The following is a 20654-nucleotide window of genomic DNA, read 5'->3' on the forward strand; positions in this document are numbered from 1 at the left end:
GAGCACCTGTAATCCCAGCTACTTGGGAGGCTGAGGCATGAGAAATGCTTGAACCTGAGAGATGGAGGTTGCAACGAGCCGAAATCACGCCACTGCACTCCAGCCTGGGCAACAGAGTAAGACTCTGTCTCAAAAAACTAAAATAAAATAAATAATAGAAAATTCAAAGTAGAACACTATGTTAGCCATTAACAAGAATCAGATAAATCTATAGGCAATAAGATGAAATATATTAATATATTTTTTTTTGTATTTTTAAGCAAAAAAATACAAACTTCAGGAAAACAGGGTGAGATGACTCCATTTATATAAATAAAAATACTTTTTATACGTAAACAAAAAAGTATCCCATACAGCTACACATCCATATTCATCGATTACTAAATGCTTAAGGAAAGGTCTAGAACAGAGCTGTCAAATGGAAATAAAATGGGCGGGCATAGTGGCTCACACCTGTAGTCCCACTGCGGGCAGCTGAGGCGGGAGAATCACCTGATTTCTGGAGTTGGAGACCAGCCTGGGCAACATAGTGAGTCCCCATCTCTAAAACAACAGCAGCAAAAAAAACCAGAAATAAAATGGGAGCCACATATATAATTTTAAAATGTACTGTAGCCCTATTAAATATAGAAAGAAGCCAGTGAAATTATTTTTAATACATTTAACCCAATATGTCAAAAATGTTACTATTTCAACAATGTAACTGAAATAAAAATTGATGCTTATTTTTTTCTAATTCTTCTAAATTTAGTGTGTATTTGTACCTATAGCACATGTCAATTCAGACTAGCCACATTTCAAGTGCTCAACAGCCACATATACCTAATGACTACTCTACTGACCGTGAAGAGCTTACAAAAACCCCACCAAATTATTAACTTTCAAACAACCAAGAGTTTCTTGTTATCCACAAGGCAACCCAACGTTAAGTACAGGAAAAGCTGAGGGAATACCATGTGCTTCCTTTCTGACTGGAAAACAAGGCTTCTAGGCAACGCAGCAGGGTTTCTGCGCACTCTGACAGGGATGTGTATTGTAAAATGCACTGCTATGGAAACAACATTTCTACAACTAGAGGACACGTCAACCTGAAATAAAGGAAATAGCAGGAGTTGCAAAATGGGTCTCATGGAATGAGTAAGGAACTTCTCACATGTCTCCGCTTGAACTATGGCAAGATTAAGCTGAAAGAAAATGTCATTCCAATCATATAATAGACATTTACAGTCTGTTTCTGGGGTCAGTTACTTACTGAACACAAGCTATGAAACCAAAACCACCCTGCTTTTAAGATGAAAACTAATACACAAAACCAAAAGGTTAAGAATTAGTCTCCACAGATCAAAGTTTTAAAAAACGGTGATCATTATAAAGGCTATTTATTTATTCCTTAATCAAATACTATAAATTATTTGCCACATACCAGGGTGGATGCATACAAAAAACACAAGATCTGTGCCTTCAAGTTCACAGGGTAGTAATGGAGACTAAGGTGTAAACTGACAATTAGAGAGTAAGGGATAGTTAGTGCTACAAGAAAGGCTATTAAGCAAATGCAGTTGCAAAGGGGTAGCAGTTAGGGCTTTTAGATGCAAGACACAGACACTGACTGGCTGACAGAAAAGGAATTTATTTAAAAGATACTGGGGTAAAAACAAAGATACTGAGCTTTGCAAGTCTCCATAGAATATACAAGACGGATCAAGTCCTGGCCCATAAAATTAATATCAACAAATTTAAAAGAGTTGAATCATAAAAAGTGTGTTTACCAACAACGTGATCAAACTAGAAAGCAACAACAGAAAGACAACAGAAACCTCTCCAAACACTTGGAAATGAAGCAATACACTTCTAAATAACGCATGGTCAAAAAGTCTCAAGGGAAATATAAACGTATAATGAATGGATTGAAATAATACATGTATCAAAAATTGTTGGACATAGCAAAAGCAGTGTGTGAGGGAAATTTATAGTAATAAATACATACAGTGTAAAGAGGAAAAGTCTCAAATCAATAATCTAAGCTCCCACTTCAAGAACCTAGTAAAAAAAGAGCAATATATAGGCAAAGCAAGCAGACAACAAGGAAATACTTGTAGTAGAAGTGAATGAAATTGAAAACAAAGACAATAGGGCAAGATCAATGAAACAAAAGAGCTGTTTCTTCAAACAGATCAACAAAATTGACGAATGTCTAGCAAGACTGACCAAAAAAAAAAAGAAAAAGAGGAGAAGACAAAAATTACCAATATCGGGGGCAGGGAGACTGAAACAGGATATTATCACAGGTATCAAAAGGATAAGCGAATCTTATGGAGAATTCTACCCAAATAGATTTGACAACATAGACCAATTCCTCAAAAAAGACAAAGGATAAGACACTCAATATGAAAGAGCCCTGTAACTATTAAGGAAACAATCTGTTATTTAAAAACTACCAAAAAGGAAATCTCTAGATTAGTGATTACCAGAGGTTAAGGAGGTTAAAGGAGTGAGGGCAGAAGGAAAGTGTATGTAGCTACAGAGAACATGAGCAGATATGAAAATGTTCTGTATCTTGACTATATCCATCAATGTCAGTATCCCAGCTATAATATTATAAGATAGCATCATAGGGGGAAACTGGGTCAAAGGTACAAGAATCTCTGCATTATTTTACAAGACTACACATAAGTATACAACCTCTAAAAATAAAAGGTTTAATTTTTTTTTAAGGGTAAAGGGATCGCTGGGTGGAAGTGCTCATGCCTGTAATCCCAGCACTTTGGGAGGCCGAGATGGGCAGATCACTTGAGACCAGGAGTTTGAGACCAGCCTGGACAACACGGTGAAACCCTGTCTCTACTAAAAATACAAAAATTAAACAAGCATAGAGGTATGAATCTGTAGTCCCAGCTACTTAGGAAGCTCAGGTGGGAGAATCGCTTGAACTCAGGAGGCAGAGATTGCAGTGTGCTGAGACTGTGCTACTACAATCTAGCCTGGCCAACACAGCAAAACTCCATCTCCAAAAAAAAAAAAAAAGAAAGAAAGAAAAGCTATATAGGGTATCTGCACTTAACGCCCATGAACTTCCAATTTAGGCAAGATGGATGCTTAAGATAACCTAAACATTTTCCAGATAAAGACCTCGAAACACTAGATAAAATATACCGAAAATTATATTAAGTGTATAGCTAAACTCATAAGAAAGCAAGGGTAACCCCTGGGTGTTAGGATCAAAGAGGGAACTGAAAACCACAGTAGAGCACATGAGCTGATATAGTGGTTACAGTGGCCAGGGTGGGGTAGGGGCAGACAGTTTCAATAACTTCCAGTCTGGGTTTTATTTGCCATGTGATAATAGGAATGGTCTTGGGCTTACAGATGGTAGAGAACTAGAACTGAGACAAAAAGTGGAAAGTCTATGCATCCTCAATGAAAGGATGGAGTTAGAAAGAAAAAAAAAAATCACATAACACCCCAGGGAACAGACAAGAAAGTATATCTAAGCTTTGGGCTGTAGCGGGTAGGAAGAAAGGTCTCTCAAGAATAGGAACGAACCCTGGGCCTGCAACCCACAAAGATTTGGGCTTTAAAATTATACTTTCAATTATAATATCTGAACGTTCCAGGCACTCCAAACCAAAGAATTAATATAAAAATTGGCCCAGGCCAGAGCATCTAGAAGCAGCAAATTCATCCCCACTTTAAAAAAATAAAAAACTTAGCCCCAGGTCATATAAGATCACACCACAGATAAAACCTCGCTAAAGAGTAAAAACATATTAAACGTAAAAGGAAATATGGACAGCGAACTGAAGGACTTCTTTGAGAGTTAGCAATCAACAGTAGCAGTTTAATCAACTAGAACTTACTAGTAACAAAGATAAAATTTTTGGGCATGTGACATGATCTAAGCTAAATCTCTGCCAAATTACCCCAGCAGTGGCACGTAGAATAGAGAGAGGAAGAGTGACTACAGGCTTTAAGTAAACTTAGGAAATGATTACAATAGTCAAAGCCCTTCAAAAGACTTTAGAAAATATTCTAATTACATAGAGAAAGACGCTTCAGAATGTAAGACCCAGGGCCAGGTGCGATGGCTCATACCTGTAATCCCAGCACTTTCTGAGGCCAACACAAGATGGAGACCAGCCTGGGCAACAAAGTCAGACCCTGTCTCAATAAAAAAATTAAAATTAAAATAATTTTTAAAAAAGAAAGAAAGAATGTAAGACCCAGAAAAAGGCAATGAGTGTGGAGATAAAACGAGAGGAGGAAGATATTAACGAATACTTAGAGACATTTTGAAAGTACAGTTAAAAGGACTTACTGGATTGGACAGTTAGGGGATGGGGGAGAGACAAGAAAGGGAAGAACTAAAGGTGACACTGAGCTTGGGGCCCAACTATGCCACAGGCAGTTTTGGCCCAGCAGATGAGAGCACTAGATTGGAAAGAAGCCTCAGATTTTAGTCCATGTTCTCTCTCTTTGGCAAGCTACTTAATTTCAAAGGTTTGGTTTCTTCACTTCTGTAATATGGGAGGATTTAGGGAAAATGAGTTAAATACTGGGCTAGTTGTGGAGTCAATGGGATTCAAAATAAATTTCTTGCAAGCAACAAAAGATATGGGTCTGGAGCTCAGGAGAAAGGCAGTACTGAAAGGACAGAGCAGAGAGAGAATCATCAACGTTGAAAAGATGGTTAAAGCTGTAGCAGTAGATGACATTATGAGATGCATGAAGACAAGAGGCCTGTGAATCTTGGGAAAACCCTAAAGAAATATAGAAAAGGTAGCGGTAGAAAGTTCTGAGGCAATTAGCCAGGCAAAGTGGCATGTGCCTGTGGTCCTGGCTACATGGGAAGCTAAGGAAGGAGGATCACTTGAGCCCAGGAAGCAGAGGTCGTAGTGAGCTGAGATCTCACCACTGCACTCCAGCTTGGGCAATGGGAGTGAAACCTCGTCTCAAAAAGAAAAAAAGAAAGCTCAGAGGCATAGAAATCTTACCGAGAAGGGCTATTCTGAGACAGTGTACCATAATTAGATGACATACTATATTGAGAGAGAGTTGTGTTCCATTTTCCACTGCCAACTAATTTCCTGAGTGATCGATACAATATAAGCAAAATAAAAGTCTTTGTCAGCCGATGGCTCACGCCTGTAATCCCACCACTTTGGGAGGCCGAGGCAGGCAGATCACCTGAAGTCAGGAGTTTAAGACTGGCCCGACCAACATGGTGAAACCCTGCCTCTTAAAAAAAAAAAAGTCTTTGTCACAGACCTTCCCTACTATGTCTGGAAAACACTGATCCTTTGCTTTCATTATGGTGTTTAAAAGTTCTACTTCAAATGGTTTAAAAAATATATTCTATAAAGACAGATAGATACTTCATAATCTAAGCCTTTACACAGCTGAAATTCTGCCTGGCTTAGGCTTGCAGGATACTGTGTAACATCCAACCCAAGTTAGCCCAATAGCAAAGTGGTTTCACCACATCAAAACTGAGAAATTGAGGTCAAACTAGTCCAACGCAGGCTAAGTAAGTGTGCCTTTCTGAAATGGTATCAAAAACTTGGATTTAGTTAACCCCACAGCACAACACAGAAACATGGCTGAAAAGCAGATACGATGCTTGTGGTTACTGTTCCAAAGGAAACTTTTCCTCCAACTTTTGCTTTGAAGCTAGTAACACTATACAAGAGACCAAGATTAAGAGCGTTTTGTATATGATATTCCTTGGATCTTCCTAATTCGCACTTCTTGCCAAACAAGTCATGTCATGCTCTATCCGACTGGGGAAAACTCTTCTCCTTTTGTTTCCACTTCCTACAGGCAGATCATCTCACAAACAGCTAAGACTACAAGATCTCAGTTTAAAGCAGAAGCCAATGCAAAGCATGACTTTCTCCTGCTCATCCTCAAATTAGCAACTATTGAAATTGTACTACATTTCAAATTCAAGGAAATGCTAATAATCAAAAGGTTATGTTTTATGGTCTTAAGCACCCAGAATTAGTAGGTCTAAAAGATGAGTGTTTGTTTAGAATCTTCCAGTTCCTCAATGATGGGAAAATACTAGCCTAGCTTAAATTTATCACAGGTTCCTTTGGGTAACAGGGTTGTGGCAAGAATCCAAAATTCAAGTAACTGAATATAGTTAAGTGCCGTATGTCAGACCAGCCTGATTTTTAATCCTTCACCAAAATAATTAGAACACAGCTGCTCAGCCTCTCCCAAAAGAAAAATTCCTCAATCCAAATTAAAGTATCTAATATGAATCTTTCCGTACAATCACAACCATTCATGAAATGTCAGCAAGCTGCCTTTACAAGAACTTATCAGAACATAAAAATCACTGATTGCTATGATTAGGATGAATGACATTCTTCCCTAATGTTAAAACATTTTGAAATAGCACCTTCCAACACGAAGGACCTAAGAGAGAAGCAGCACATAGCATTTTCAAAGGATCAATAAGATACAGAACCAAATTGGGCTCACAATTTATCTGTTTATAAAAGTCAGATTTTTTTTTACTTGATCTCTTAAACGACTGAGGATTAATAAACTTTGATAATTTGATACAATATGGAAACTACCAACAGGAATATGCAAATCTTAATTTATTCATTCTGTAACATTTGACAAAGGCATAAAATAGTATTAGTTTAATAAAAAGTCTGCTTTGGTAAGAGTCTTCAAAAGAGGAAAAATTTTGGCTGGGCATGGTGGCTCACGCCTGTAATCCCAGCACTTTGGAAGGCTAAGATGGGTGGATAACCTGAGGTCAGGAGGCCAGTCTGACCAACATGGCAAAACCCCGTCTCTACTAAAAATACAAAAATTAGCTGGGCATGGTGGCACATGCCTGAGGCAGGAGAACTGCTTGAACTCAGGAGACAGAGGTTGCAGTGAGCCGAGATCCCACCACTGCCCTTCAGCCTGGGTGACAAAGCAAGATTCCGTCTCATAAAGAAAAAAGCAAGAGAAAAAAATTTTAAACCACCACACAAACCAGCAGGATATGAAGATATGGTTACTACAATGATCGTGGAGAAAATCCAGATAAATACATATTGGTAATTGCATGAAAACTGGTCTTCTCACGTAATACTGGCGTGACTTCAAATTGCTATTGCCTGTTTAGGAGCACCTATTAGAATTTAAGATGCACTTACCCAATGACCCAGCAATCCCACTTCTAAAATTCTGTCCTTCAGAAATAACAGCATGAGAACATAAAAAAACATATGTGTAAGGATTACCACAGAATTATTAACTGTAAAATTTGGGAAACTAGTAAATGTTCATCAATAAGAAAAGGAGCACTCAAATTATGGAACAGTCACAAAATGGAGTACCAGGCAGGCATAAAAAAATGTAGATATTTATATTGAACCTGGAGAGATGCCCAAGATAGACTGTTAGGTAAAAATATAAGTTACAAGAAGAAATTAAAATACACACACACACACACAGCAGACCAATACAGACAGGGTAAGTCCACTTTTAAGTATATACAAATGCAATACATACATAAATATATAATATATATGTATATATTGTTTTTCCTGCTCATTAATTTTAACTTATTCTTAATTTATTTTTAAATAAACCTTGATAGGTATTGCAAGCACAGAGTAAACAGATTAGAAACTGAATAAGGAAAATAATTTTTAAAAGATTTTCCCATGAATACTTGGAATATCTTAAATCTATTAAAGGCAATTTCATTCACGTTCTTGATTCAAAGGTATTATTCCAGGCCAAGCTAGTAACTGAGATAACTATGAATGGGGAATCTTGTGACTAACATTAATATATGTGAATACGATATATTAGCATAACACAGGGAAGGATGGGCACAAAACTGATCATCAGTTAACAGCTATCAGCTTCTAGGGATAAGAATTAAAAATCGGACAGGCAGAAAGGAACTTTCACTGTCTTCTCTCTGAAAAAATTTAAGTGGTGAGACTACAGGTCATTTTTACTTTCTTATTTGTAATTAAAAAAAAAAAAACAAAACAACAAAAAAAGTTTTTGTATCCCAAGGAAAAAAATGAGAGAAGAAAAATCATTTCTCACTTTCTAAGCATAATGGTAGAGTTGAAAAAAGTAAATTCTAATACAAGAAAAAAGTAGAAACTGCACAGTACATAGAAATCTCATAGCAAGAGACTAATTTAATTAGGCAAAGAAAAATGTACAGCACTCTTCTGTATACCCAATCTTAAGAATGCTTCTTAATGCTTCCCGGGATCTTGCCAAAGACAAGCTATCTTTTCAGGGGGAATTCTGCCCTCTAGTGTACACTAAACGAAGTTAAAGCCCTATGAAACAATAATAAACTACTGTTTTTTTTTTTGAGACGGAGTTTCGCTCTCGTTACCCAGGCTGGAGTGCAATGGCGCGATCTCGGCTCACCACAACCTCCGCCTCCTGGGTTCAAGCAATTCTCCTGCCTCAGTCTCCCGAGTAGCTGAGACTACAGGCGCGCGCCACCATGCCCAGCTAATTTTTTTAGATTTTTAGTGGAGACGGGGTTTCACCTTGTTGACCAGGGTGGTCTCGATCTCTTGACCTCATGATCCACCCGCCTCGGCCTCCCAAAGTGCTGGGATTATAGGCGTGAGCCACCGCACCTGGCCCATAAACTACTGTTTTAAAGTTAACCAAAATATTTTTACTTCATTTATAGGGTATCAAAATCATCTTTTTAAATGAAGGTCTTCATATCCTTGTTCCTAAATCAATTTATACCATCATACTAAGTAACTTTTATGACTGTCATAACTTCACATACCTATTCTATTATTCTATTCCCTACACATCCAAGACGCACCTAAAGCTACTCATTTTTCACACCAAGAGAATTTGGCACAACCAAGGGTACAGGAATAAGACAATAAAAAGTTTTAAAAGTCTGTGATCCTAGCAAACCACCATGGCACATGTATTTCTATGTAACAAACCTGCATGTTCTGTACATATATCTTGGAACTTAAACTAAAAAAAAAAAAAAAAAAAAAAATTGTGATCCTGATAAACATCTGGCTCTTAAAATCAGTTTTGAAACTTGTTGGCACTATAATTTGAGGCTAAGAGCAAAGGAAAAAGGCTGCTGTGTGTAATAAACTTCATCTCTTCACAGAATTTTCTAAGAACACTAGAATTTATTTAACTCCAGACAACCTTGAAAATCACTATAGGTAATTCATAGGTTCAGAGTATTTGCTGTAGGTATTCAGTCCAAGCTCACAGAGGTTACATCATCCTGGTGACCACAGATGAAAAAAGTTTTTGCTTTGAAACCTTTTTGGCCAGGCACAGCGGCTCATGCCTACAATCCCAGCACTTTAGGAGGCCAAGGCAGGTGGATTGCTTGAGGTCAGGAGTTCGAAACCAGCTTGGCCAACATGGTGAAACCCCGTCTCTACTAAAAATACAAAAATTAGCCAGGTGAGGTGGTGGGTGCCTGTAATTCCAGCTACCCGGGAGGCCAAAGCAGGAGGATCACTTGAACCTGGGAGGTGAGGGCTGCAGTGAGCTGAGATGTCAACAATGCACTCCAGCCTGGCGACAGAGCAAGACTCCATCTCAAAAAACAAAAACCTTTTCTATGTTTGGAGTCTCATTCAGATGCTCACATTGGCAAGGACTTTATTTTATGATCCAAATTACCAGATAGCCTCTCCTCTCCCAAAAGGATAACACTAGACTTGCCATTCATACTTATCTCAGTTACTAGCTTAGCCAGGAATAACAGCTTTGAATCAAGATGTGAATGAAACTTCCTTTAATAGATTCAAAATACTCCAAATATTCATGAGAAAATCTTTTAAAAATTATTTTCCTTATTCAATTTCTAATCTATTTACTCTGTACCTGCAATACCTATAAAGGTTTATTTAAAAACAAATTAAGAATAAGTTAAAAACAAATGAAGCAGGGTATTAGCATCCACTGAAGAACATGAAGGTGAAAGTCAGGTACAGGGTATTCTTGCTTCTGCACAAATCATGTCATTCTGAAGTATCAGTACCACCACAGCTGCCAAAATCAGTCATTTCCATTGTTATCACTAGTTCCTGAAATAACCTATTAAAAGCTATCTCTAGCCAGTCCTATCCTGGAACAGAAGCTGCCAGAAGAAATGCACTTGACGTGAGCTAAGCAAAGATATCTCCTACCTGGCTCTCTGTCAACATATAAGTTGCCCACAGTGTAGGATTCAGACCTCAGTAGGAGTTGATTACCTATAGAAACAGTAATAGCCATTATTCCCACATCACATCTTGTCTACAGCTTCGCTGTTGTTGCTGACAGGTATCAATGTACAAACACACCTGGAACTCATTTTTTAAAATGTGCTAGACCTTCACTTTCATGAGACATGAATGATACAGAAGTAGAGAAAATGGTTATGGATTAATGAGGAGAATGCTTACAAAGAAAAAGCAGGGGAAACAGTCCTCTCGCTTTCCTCGAAAATAACAAAATACCTTTTGAAGAGTTCCTCATCAGTTACGAAACTGGAAAGAGACTCTTTTAACAAAAACCGCAGATCAGGAGGATAAGAAAAAGCAGTGGCAATGGCAATGTGGCTGAGAGCCCAGGCTTTGGTCTCAAATAGATTTGGACTGCAATCCGAGCTCGATCAATCGTCAACCATGTAACTTCAACAAGGGTGCCTCTCTGAGTGTCAGCGTTCTCATCTGCGAAACGGGCACAAAGTTAGGGCCTACCTCTTGGAATGTTTATGCGGGTTAAGTGAAATAACACATGTAAAACATTTAGCGTTGTGCCTTAAATGTGGCAAAGTAGTCAATAAATAGGATTTATTTATTCTTTCAAAAAGGGTAAAGAATATTTAACCTGTAGTCTGCGAAGATAGTACGTTTGGTATTTAATCTAGAGAACAAATTGTTTCCCAGAGGAAATTAACATGGTCATCGAAGGGAAACATGTGACCCTAGAGGGGGAAATGTAGTTGCCTACAGGAACTATGCAGGTAAAATAAATGAGTAAAGCCACTGAGTAGGGACCACAAAAGGGCAAATCCCATCTACTCTGTGCCACCCCAGTGCTGTCATAGGTGAAGAGGGAGGGTAGTGGCAGAAATGTTCATTCCTCAAGAAAAGCCAGTAATCCAGATTTTCATGTCAACTTTCCAGAGTTTTAAATATTTGTCAAATGAGGGGACTGGGAGAGATCATCCCGTTAACTCCTCAGACAGGAAGACTCTGCTGAACACACCAAAGGTTCCTGGGGACTGATTACATGCACTGAATTTTGACAAACCACAGCGGTCAGCATTACTGTCTTCTCAGTCTTTAGTCCGGGTCTTGTATCTTCAGTATGGCACTGTGAGGGATTCTGTGTCATCTACCTTTGGAGAAAACATTGCTACACTTATATTACCTCTGATGTTGTTTGAGACTCAACATTAAGGCATTCTTTTTTTTCACTCCATAGATCAAGAAGACAAGGCTAAAACTACATGGGAAAATAATGTCTTTCACTCTTAGGTTATATTGCTTTAGGTCATTCTCAATCTATAAGGAGGCAACTAAACAGTAATTAATTTAATTAATTGGCCCTTAATAAAACAAGCCAATGTCTATGGGTGGATTACAAATTTTAATGACACTGATGGTGGCCTGCTGTTGGAATGACGTAAATAGTAAATGTTGGCTTGAAAACAGGTAGCAAACGTGGGGTTGAAGCCTGGCCAGCCAGATACCAGCAAATGTTGAAAAAACTGGACGCGAGGAGCTACAGTACTGGTAGTAAGGACTGGGGAGTGAGGGAAGAGGCAGATCAAGAGCATGGAATGAAAAGACCATGGGAATTTAGACACGCTAAGCTTTGTGCTTTCTACTACCAAATGTAGGAGAGTAATTTTTGTAGTCTGATTCCTGCCTCTAATTAAAATTGGGCTTATTCCATTCCGAAAACATAAACTTTGGCTTTTTATAGCCTAAGCAGTATGCTATTTTAAACACATGGAGGAAATGCATTTTCAGTTACAAACATCTGCTCCTCTAAATCTGTTCTTATTTCTGAATCTGTGCTTATCTTAGCAAAAGATGTGGGACAGGATGTTTTACTCTCCTGCTCTGGTTTTCCTGTATTGCTTAAATCTGTTTAGAGAGAGGAAAATAAACAAATAAAGTGTTTCTGCAGGACAATTTCTATAAACTGAAGTAGTTCCCAAAATGCAAAAAGTCTGTGGGAAAAAATTTTGACAACATTAAGATAATTTTCTTTTAATATATTAGATTATTCCTGTAGATCCTTCCCTTGAAAAGACTTTCTGGCTAGGCGCGGTGGCTCACGCCTGTAATCCCAGTACTTTGGGAGGCTGAGGTTGGTGGATCACAAGGTCAGTAGTTCGAAACCAGCCTGGCCAAGATGGTGAAGCCCTGTCTCTACTAAAAATACAAAACATTAGCTGGGTGTGGTGGCAGGCACCTGTAATCCCAGCTACTCAGAGGCTGAGGCAGAGAACTGCTTGAACCCAGGAGGTGGAGGTTGCAGTGAACCGATATCGTGCCACTGCACTCCAGCCTGGGCGAAAGAGCAAGACTCCATCTCAAAGAAAAAAAAAAAAAGACTTTCTATTCACTGTCGGCAGATACTAATAATTGAAATGATAAAATGTGCCCGCTCAGATAACCCAGATCAGCTGAATTCCTCCTGGCCCCATCTTTTCCCAAGCACAATTCTAATTGTAAAGCTTTTTGAGATACATTTCATAAAAATGAGCATACCAACCTTGAAGGTCATTCTGGATTTATTCAGAAATCCAAGGTTCACAGTATCATAATTAAACACGTGCATTTTCATTCTTTTTTTTTTTTTTAAACGAAGTCTTGCTCTGTCTCTTAGTGTAGTGATGCAGTGGTGCGATCTCGGCTCATTGCAACCTCTGCCTCCCGGGTTCAAGCGATTCTCCTGCCTCAGCCTCCTGAGAAGCTGGAATTACAGGTGCGTGCCACCACGTCCAGCTAATTTTTCTATTTTTAGTAGAGATGGGGTTTCACCATGTTGGTCAGGCTGGGCTCGAACTCCTACCTTGTGATCCGCCCGACTCAGCCTCCCACAGTGCTGGGATTACAGACGTGAGCCACCATGTCCGGCCAAACACGTATATTTTCCTGTAAAACTCTGAGGACTTTTACTCAGACACTTGGCAGACATATCCTTGTAATGTGTTATGTTCCATTAGGGCTTTCAAAGAAACTGATTTTGGTCAAATTTCACTTTACCCCATTTATAAGGAAGTCAGCATTCATTACTCCACCGAAAAATATTTCGCTTGAAGAGCTCCCACAATAGCTCCTGGTTGGCCCCTAGATTCCCTCTATACTTTTCCCCACCTTGCTCTCTGCTCTAGGAGCTGCTCTGTATGGACAGCCCGATGAAGATTCTCTCCTTAAACCAAACTAGTCAGACTCCACTGAGCCCTCTTCTCAACGAAGTCTTGACATTGGACCCTGCCCTTGCTGGGCCTGCACAGCCCAGTTTTAGAAAGAATTTTGCGCCAAGTCAGTTTAGAGAAAATCCCTTACCCTTGATATCTGATCACACTAGCCTGCCTTGAGCAAGAATCCCCCACCCTTGACGTCTCCTCTTAGTAATTTTCCATCCACTGACCACCTGCCTCCTGATTCTGCTGTAAATCCCCAGCTGTCTTTGCTGTATTCAGAGTTGAGCCCTCTCTCTCTCTCCTAGAGATAGTCTTGACACCCACTGCAATAGTTTTGGATAAAGTATTCTCATGGTTTTAACAAGTATCAGAATATTCTTCAATAAGCCTCAGAGGGCAATGGAGTGCCCCTAAGAAACTGCAGAGAGAGAAGAAACAGATCTGGGTATTCATTCCCTTGGCTTCCTCCTGGGGGAAGTCCACCACTTAACAGAAGGTCTCAGCTCCTGTCAGGAGGTCCATTCCACCTAACCCTGTCTTCCCCTGCCATTAACTGCTCCCACTCTTGCCCTTTCAGGCCTAGGGGTGGTAATGGAGTCTCATTATTACCAGCCCCAGGGAGGCCACACTATTTCTATCCCTGTGGTTTCCCACGACTTTGTGAGTTATTAAACTCTCCTTGAAGTATCATATTTGAGAATGCCATTTGTTTCCTGCTGGGTCTCCCTAATACAGATATCATCTCAGAGATTTCTTACTCTAAAAAGGCTATTAGCAGCCGGGCACAGTGGCTCACGCCTGTAATCCCAGCACTTTGGGAGGTAAATCACCTGAGGTTGGGAGTTCGAGACTAGCCTGACCAATATGGAGAAACCACATCTCTACTAAAAATACAGAATTAGCCAGGCATGGTGGCACATGCCTGTAATCCCAGCTACTGAGGAGGCTAAGGCAGGAGAACTGCTTGAACCCGGGGTGGGGCAGAGGTTGTGGTGAGCTGAAATCATGCCATTGCACTCCAGCCTGGGCAACAAGAGCGAAACTCTGTCTCAAAAAAAAAAAAAGGTTATTAGCTCTAAGAAAGGCAGGCATGGAAATAAGCTGATTTTAAGCTGCCATTCTCTATTCTCTAGTTATTTTTATAATTATAGTAACAAAGAGTATTTTCTGAAATATACAGTTTCCAAATAGAATCTCTAAGCATCAACAGGGATTATTTAAGAAGAAATATTCATGGAAACTAGAGGTAAAAACAGTGTTAGCTGGCCAGGCATGGTGGCTCACGCCTGTAACCCCAGCACTTTGGGAGCCGAGGTGGGATCACGAGGTCAAGAGATTGAGACCATCCTGGCCAATATGGTGAAACCCCATCTCTACTAAAAATACAAAAATTATCTGGGCGTGATGGCGCACACCTGTAGTCCCAGCTACTCGGGAGGCTGAGGCAGGAGAATCGTTTGAACCAGGGAGGTGGAGGTTGCAGTGAGCCAAGATTGTGCCACTGTACTCCAGCCTGGCAACAGAGCAAGACTGTCAAAAATAAAGAAAGAAATAAAAACTTATGTTAGCTGAAACTAACCAGAAACCTAAGAAGAGCTTCTTTATCTTTATTTCCTTCCATCTGGTAGTTATACCCAGAGGTAACTTACATAGTGATACTTTTAATAAGTGCAAGAAACACTGTAATAATACCAGATACAAACCTGGCAACTTGTAATCGCCTGCTGAAGGCTAATTCCATACGTAGTCTAGAGCAGTATTTGTCAAATTCAGGTTGCAGTTGATTGTGAAACCAATTCAGCAGGTCAAAACAGTTTTTTAAATGACACATCTATACACAATAATGTAAAACAGAAAATCAGAGCATATTATAAATAGTAAGGGTAAAGATTTCACCAAATTTTTAGCTCACCTTTTTACATAACTATTTTTACAGGTGTACTAGGGCATAATGTAAAATGTATTCCTTATGATGGGTGGCAGTCAATCCAAACAATACAATAAATCTAAAGCTAAAAACATGTTGTTTCAGCCTATAGCTTCAAATTTTAAAAATCCTAAATAGCTTGTTACCCAGTATAAACATATCAGTAACCGAAATAAAAACTCTATAAAACAGTATTTACTCTTGTTTTTCCTCAGGTGGGAGTGCAGTGATGCAATCTCAGCTCAGTACAACCCATGCCTCCGGTTTCAAGCGATTCTGCTGCCTCAGTCTCCTGGGTAGCTGGGATTACGGGCATGCGCCACCACGCCCGGCTAATTTTTGAATTTTGAGTAGACACGCGGTTTCACCATGTTGGCCAGGCTGGAAAATGGTATCTACTCTTACAACAAGTGATGTGCTCTGCTATTTTCTCTTAATTGATTATTGGAAACCACAGTTTGCAAAGTACTTGCCTAGAGTATTACCAGGGCCAGGTCTGGAGAATTCTGTTCTACAGCTGCCTTCATTTGATTTTGTGTCATTTCTACTGTGGTAGCAAGCAGTCAAATCCTCTTCCTCCTTGTGTTTTTGTGTAACTACTACATGACTTCTGCTCAGCGGGAGAGAAACACCGAGTATGGAGCAGATAAAGATGTAACAGATGAGGAAGTAGTCCCACCACACGTCCTGCCATTCTTTGCCATGGTATATGCTGACAGCTGCATCTTACTACAAGCACCTGCAGCTCATAGCCTGAGGACAGAGGGCAAAAATCGTGCCAAAGCAGCTCTGAGCCAATGTCAGCTGGGCACTAGAGGTTAAACATCCCACCCTCCTCAGCCCTCACTGTGTTCTTCCCAGTAGGAATGAGTGCCAGCTACCACCAGCAGCCACCTGCTTGATAACTCGCCCTTTACTGGCTTCTTTCCTCTCTTGCACCTCTCTACTGGGACTTCCTGGATTCACCTCTCACATAAATGACATGCACTTAAATCTGTATCTCAGGATCTGTTTCTGGATAAATGCAACCTAAGAGAGTAAACTAGTGTAACTGTTGTTTACAGCCAGGGCTGCAAAGACGGGGAAGGCCTAAAAAAGCTCATGTTCCAACAGGGAAATCAACGCTCTTTTAAAAAATGCAAAACAAAACTTTACTGTTCATAGCAATGACAGGTATGCTTGAGGAGAGAAGGAAGAGGGGACAATCTCTGACTGAAGGGTCACAGAAGCCAGTGTAGGAGACTATGCAGAAACCTCCACAGGAGTCAGATGGGTAGTCAGGGCTATCCATGGCAGGGGTCTCTATGTTCATTTCCCTGTAGGTAACAGTCTTAAGCCTCCCTTATTTAGTGTAATGCTTTACTTCTCACATTTAGGTTAAGAAGAAAAGAATTTTTGCCTCTTCCAAAAAGAAAGAATTCTAGCCTTCAGCTAAAAATAACTCAAGTAATATGGAAAATATGAAGGGAGAAAAACTATTAAGTTCCTGACAATGTGTTAAGAAAACTATTTGTAAATCATCTTTGATCTTTTTATGTTCCTCTGGGATCCTAGGGGATGAGAGTGAGTATTCAACCCAAATCTTCATGAAAAGTTCTGATGAATGCTGATATTTTCATTCAAAAAATATCACTTTTAAACGTAAAATTTACATGTTCAGCTTTGTGTTCGTTCAATTACTATAAACTAGGAGTTGTTTTAGGCATCCAATGAGAAAGCTATAGCTAATTTTCTTTTCTTTTTTTTAAAAGAGGCTCTCTCTCTGTCATGCAGGCTGGAGTGCAGTGGCACAATCACAGCTCACCACAGCCTCAACCTTCTGTGCTCAAGTGATCCTCCTGCCTCAGCCTACACAGTAGCTGGGACATAGGTGCAAGCCACCATACCCAGTTAATTTTTTTTTTTTTTTTGTAGAGACAGGGTCTTACTGTATTGCCCAGACTGGTCACGAACTCCTGGGCTCAAGCAATCCTCCTGAAAAAGCTATGGCTAATTCTCCTTTGCATCTTCCATTCTGGTAAATACTTCAGCAAAGGCAGAGAGAGCAGCATCATAATTCTCTCTCTCAGGGAAGAAGTCTGCTCTGCAGTGAAAGCAGGTATTTGCACTGACAGCTTCTCCAATGTGCGAAGTACATCTGGGACTAAGACTCAAATACTCACCCTGACCCGGCAGGGAGTGATGGCAGAGCTGAAGGGACATTAGCCTGTGGTTTTTCTTTCTCATTCTGCTTGAAGAAGGATTTGGCCTCTTTAGATGTAGCATCCACTTCCTTAGTCACCCTGTGCCGAGGAAAAAGACATAAAGTTTACAAGAAGAATAAAGAGAAAGAAACAAACTAGAAAAGGGAATAAAGACAACTAGAAAAGGATCCACTGGGCTTTCAATAAATTCTGGATGCTCAGCTTTATGATAAAAGTTTACTATAGTTAACTTTTAATAAAGACATTTTCCCTCACTAAAATTAACAAATGAAACAACAACGTGTATAAATTTTATCTCCTTAAAATCCTCTCCATGACTTGTCAGCATGAAACACACTAGGACAGTCACTACTAAACCTGCATGCTGGGTTACTGACGTGAAGGCTGAAAAAGGACCTCACACTGCACCCAAAGCAGATTAGCTCTCAGACCTAAAGGCCCAGTGAAAGCTGAGATGCAGAGATGGAATACCAGGAATATGGGCAATAAAATTGGGAAATAATGCCTAGGGTAGCATTATTTCAAGGAGAAAACCAAGAGTTAAAAAAGAAATTGAGAAGACTGCAGAAGGGTCCTGTTCTATATCCAAAACAACCCGAAGATGAAACAAAATCCCTTAAAATGGGCTAAATTAGCAATAATTTGGGAATGGACGAAAGGAACATGACTGAGAAGTCTAATTTCAAATCTGAAAAAATTATCTTCACTAAAACTGAGTCCTAAAGGATCAAATAAAGGTATTTATAGTACCTGATAGAGAGGAGAAATGTCTAATCCCTCCCTAGGCTTGCCAGGTTAACAAAAACACCTAAGGAATGTGGTTAAATTCAGTCTATTACGGCCGGCTGCAGTGGCCTCTTTTGTAGCGCTCTGACAAGTTGTTTTTTTTTTTTTTTTTAAACAGGCCAGGTACAGTGGCTCATGCCTGCAATCTCAGCTCTTTGGAAGGCCGAGTTGAGCAGATCATTTGCAGTCAGGAGTTCGAGACCAGCCTGGCCAACATGGTGAAACACTATCTCTACTAAAAATACAAAAATTAACTGGGTATGGTGGTGTGTGCCTGTAATCCCAGCTACTTGGGAGGCTGACACAGAACTACTTGAACCTGGGAGGCAGAGGCTGCAGTGAGCTGAGACAGCATTACTGCACTCCAGGCTGGGCAACAGAGCAAGACTTTGTCTCAAAAAAAAAAAGAAAAAAAATGCAAAGAAGATACTTCCCTACTCGACTGACACTGAACTTGGATACGTGACTTGCTTCAAAGGCAAATGAGGTATTAGCTCATCTGAGAGGACGAGAAGCTTAAACATATTTATGCTGTTTCTCTTGCCCCTTAAATTCGTCCCTTGAGTCATAAGGAGAATATACCTCAACTAGCTGGTCCAAGATGGCAGAAAGACACATGCTGCAGACCTGAACCCAACAAACAAGCAGCTCGGAGCTGAGCTGAGCTGAATCTAAGTCACTCAATCTCAAATACTCAGAGGTACATGGGCAACAAATAAATGCTTATCATTGTATATCACTGAGTTTTGGAATGGTGTGCTATGCAGTAGCAATAGCTGTGCTTTGCTATTACTGTAGCAATAGCTGACTGACACATTTATATTTTATAAGAAAACTGAAATTCAAGGTTATGTTACTTATTCAAGGCTATCCTGAGATTAAGTAGCAATGATACAGAGAGCCCTGTAGCAGACAGTATATTCCAAAGATGGTATTTCCCATCCCCACACACTCTTCCAGAACCCTGATACTACCTCAGTTAGTATCACTCTGTAATCCCAGACTCCCTCTGTTAGTATCACTCTGTAATCCCAGACTCATCCTCCCAATTAGAGGGGGAGTCTGTGTCACCACCCCTTGAAAGTGAATGGGCCTTTGTGGCTGTCTCAACTCATGGAGTTCTGTGGAAGTGGCACAACATGACATCTGAGACTAGCAAATAAAAGATGATAAATTTTTCACCTGGCATGCTCTCTCTGTCTGTCTGATAGAGATGACAAGACTCCAAACAGAGATAGACTACCCCCCCCACCCCCTGTCTCTCTCAGAATGCACCTCTGAAACTCCAAGTTATCACACTTAAGAAGTCTGGCTACTCTGCAGCCACTGTGTTGGAGAGATCATATAGGAAGATCACACAGAGATGCCTCAGAAGCCTATACCAACCCCCAGGTGTTTGAGCCTTCCCAGCTCTGGCATCGGACACGGGAGTAAGGAAACCTGTGAAGTGGTTCCATACTTAGTCACTGTCTGATTACAACTGTACAAGAGACCCTGAGTAAGAACTGCCTAGCTGAGCCCAGCTACCCCTGGAACCAAGAGAAATTATAACAAAACAATTGTTTTTTAAAGCTACTAAATGTTGAGGTGCTTTCTTACACTATTTTTAAAATACCCAAAATAAACCCACATCCAAATTTCAGGCTTAATGAAGGGTTCTAGAGTAGTAAACTAGAAAGAAAGAGTACCTTTAAATTTCCTGTGCAGGCGCAGTGGCTCACACCTATAATCCCAGCACTTTGGGAGGCTGAGACGGGTGGATTACAAGGTGCAGAAATCGAGACCATCCTGGTCAACACGGTAAAACCCCATCTCTACTAAACATACAAAAATTAGCTGGGCATGGTGGCACACGCCTGTAGTCCCAGCTACTCAGGAGGCTGAGGCAGGAGAATTGCTTGAACCCAGAAGGCGGAGGTTGCGGTGAGCCAAGATTGCGCCATTGCACTCCAGCCTGGGTAACAAGAGAGAAACTCCATCGCAAAAAAAAAAAAAAAAAAAAAATTAGCTGGGCGTGGTGGCAGGCGCCTGTAGTCCCAGCTACTTGGGAGGCTGAGGCAGGAGAATCACAAAAACCCAGGAGGCGGATGTTGCAGTCAGCCAAGATCACACCACTGCACTCTAGCCCGGGTGACAGAGCAAGATTCCATCTCGGCCAGGCGCGGTGGCTCATGCCTGTAATCCCAGCACTTTGGGAGGCCGAGGTGGGTGGATCACGAGGTCAAGAGATCGAGACCATCCCGGTCAACATGGTGAAACCCCGTCTCTACTAAAAATACAAAAATTAGCTGGGCATGGTGGCGCGTGCCTGTAATCC

General features: G+C 40.3%; 1 protein-coding gene across 2 annotated transcripts in view; it reads right to left on the reverse strand.

Annotated features, from left to right (window-relative positions):
* CFDP1 (craniofacial development protein 1) overlaps window positions 1-20654 on the reverse strand; it is a 123745-nt gene that overhangs the window by 72203 nt on the left and 30888 nt on the right. For both annotated transcript variants that reach the window (XM_064383322.1, XM_064383323.1), the window contains exon 5: window positions 17510-17629. In XM_064383322.1, coding sequence (XP_064239392.1) covers window positions 17510-17629 — 120 coding nt within the window. The remainder of the gene's footprint in view (window positions 1-17509; window positions 17630-20654) is intronic.

The sequence above is a fragment of the Aotus nancymaae genome, unplaced genomic scaffold (assembly GCF_030222135.1).
Source record: "Aotus nancymaae isolate 86718 unplaced genomic scaffold, 86718_ANA_hifiasm-v0.15.2.pri h1tg000030l, whole genome shotgun sequence".
Classification (NCBI taxonomy): domain Eukaryota; kingdom Metazoa; phylum Chordata; class Mammalia; order Primates; family Aotidae; genus Aotus; species Aotus nancymaae.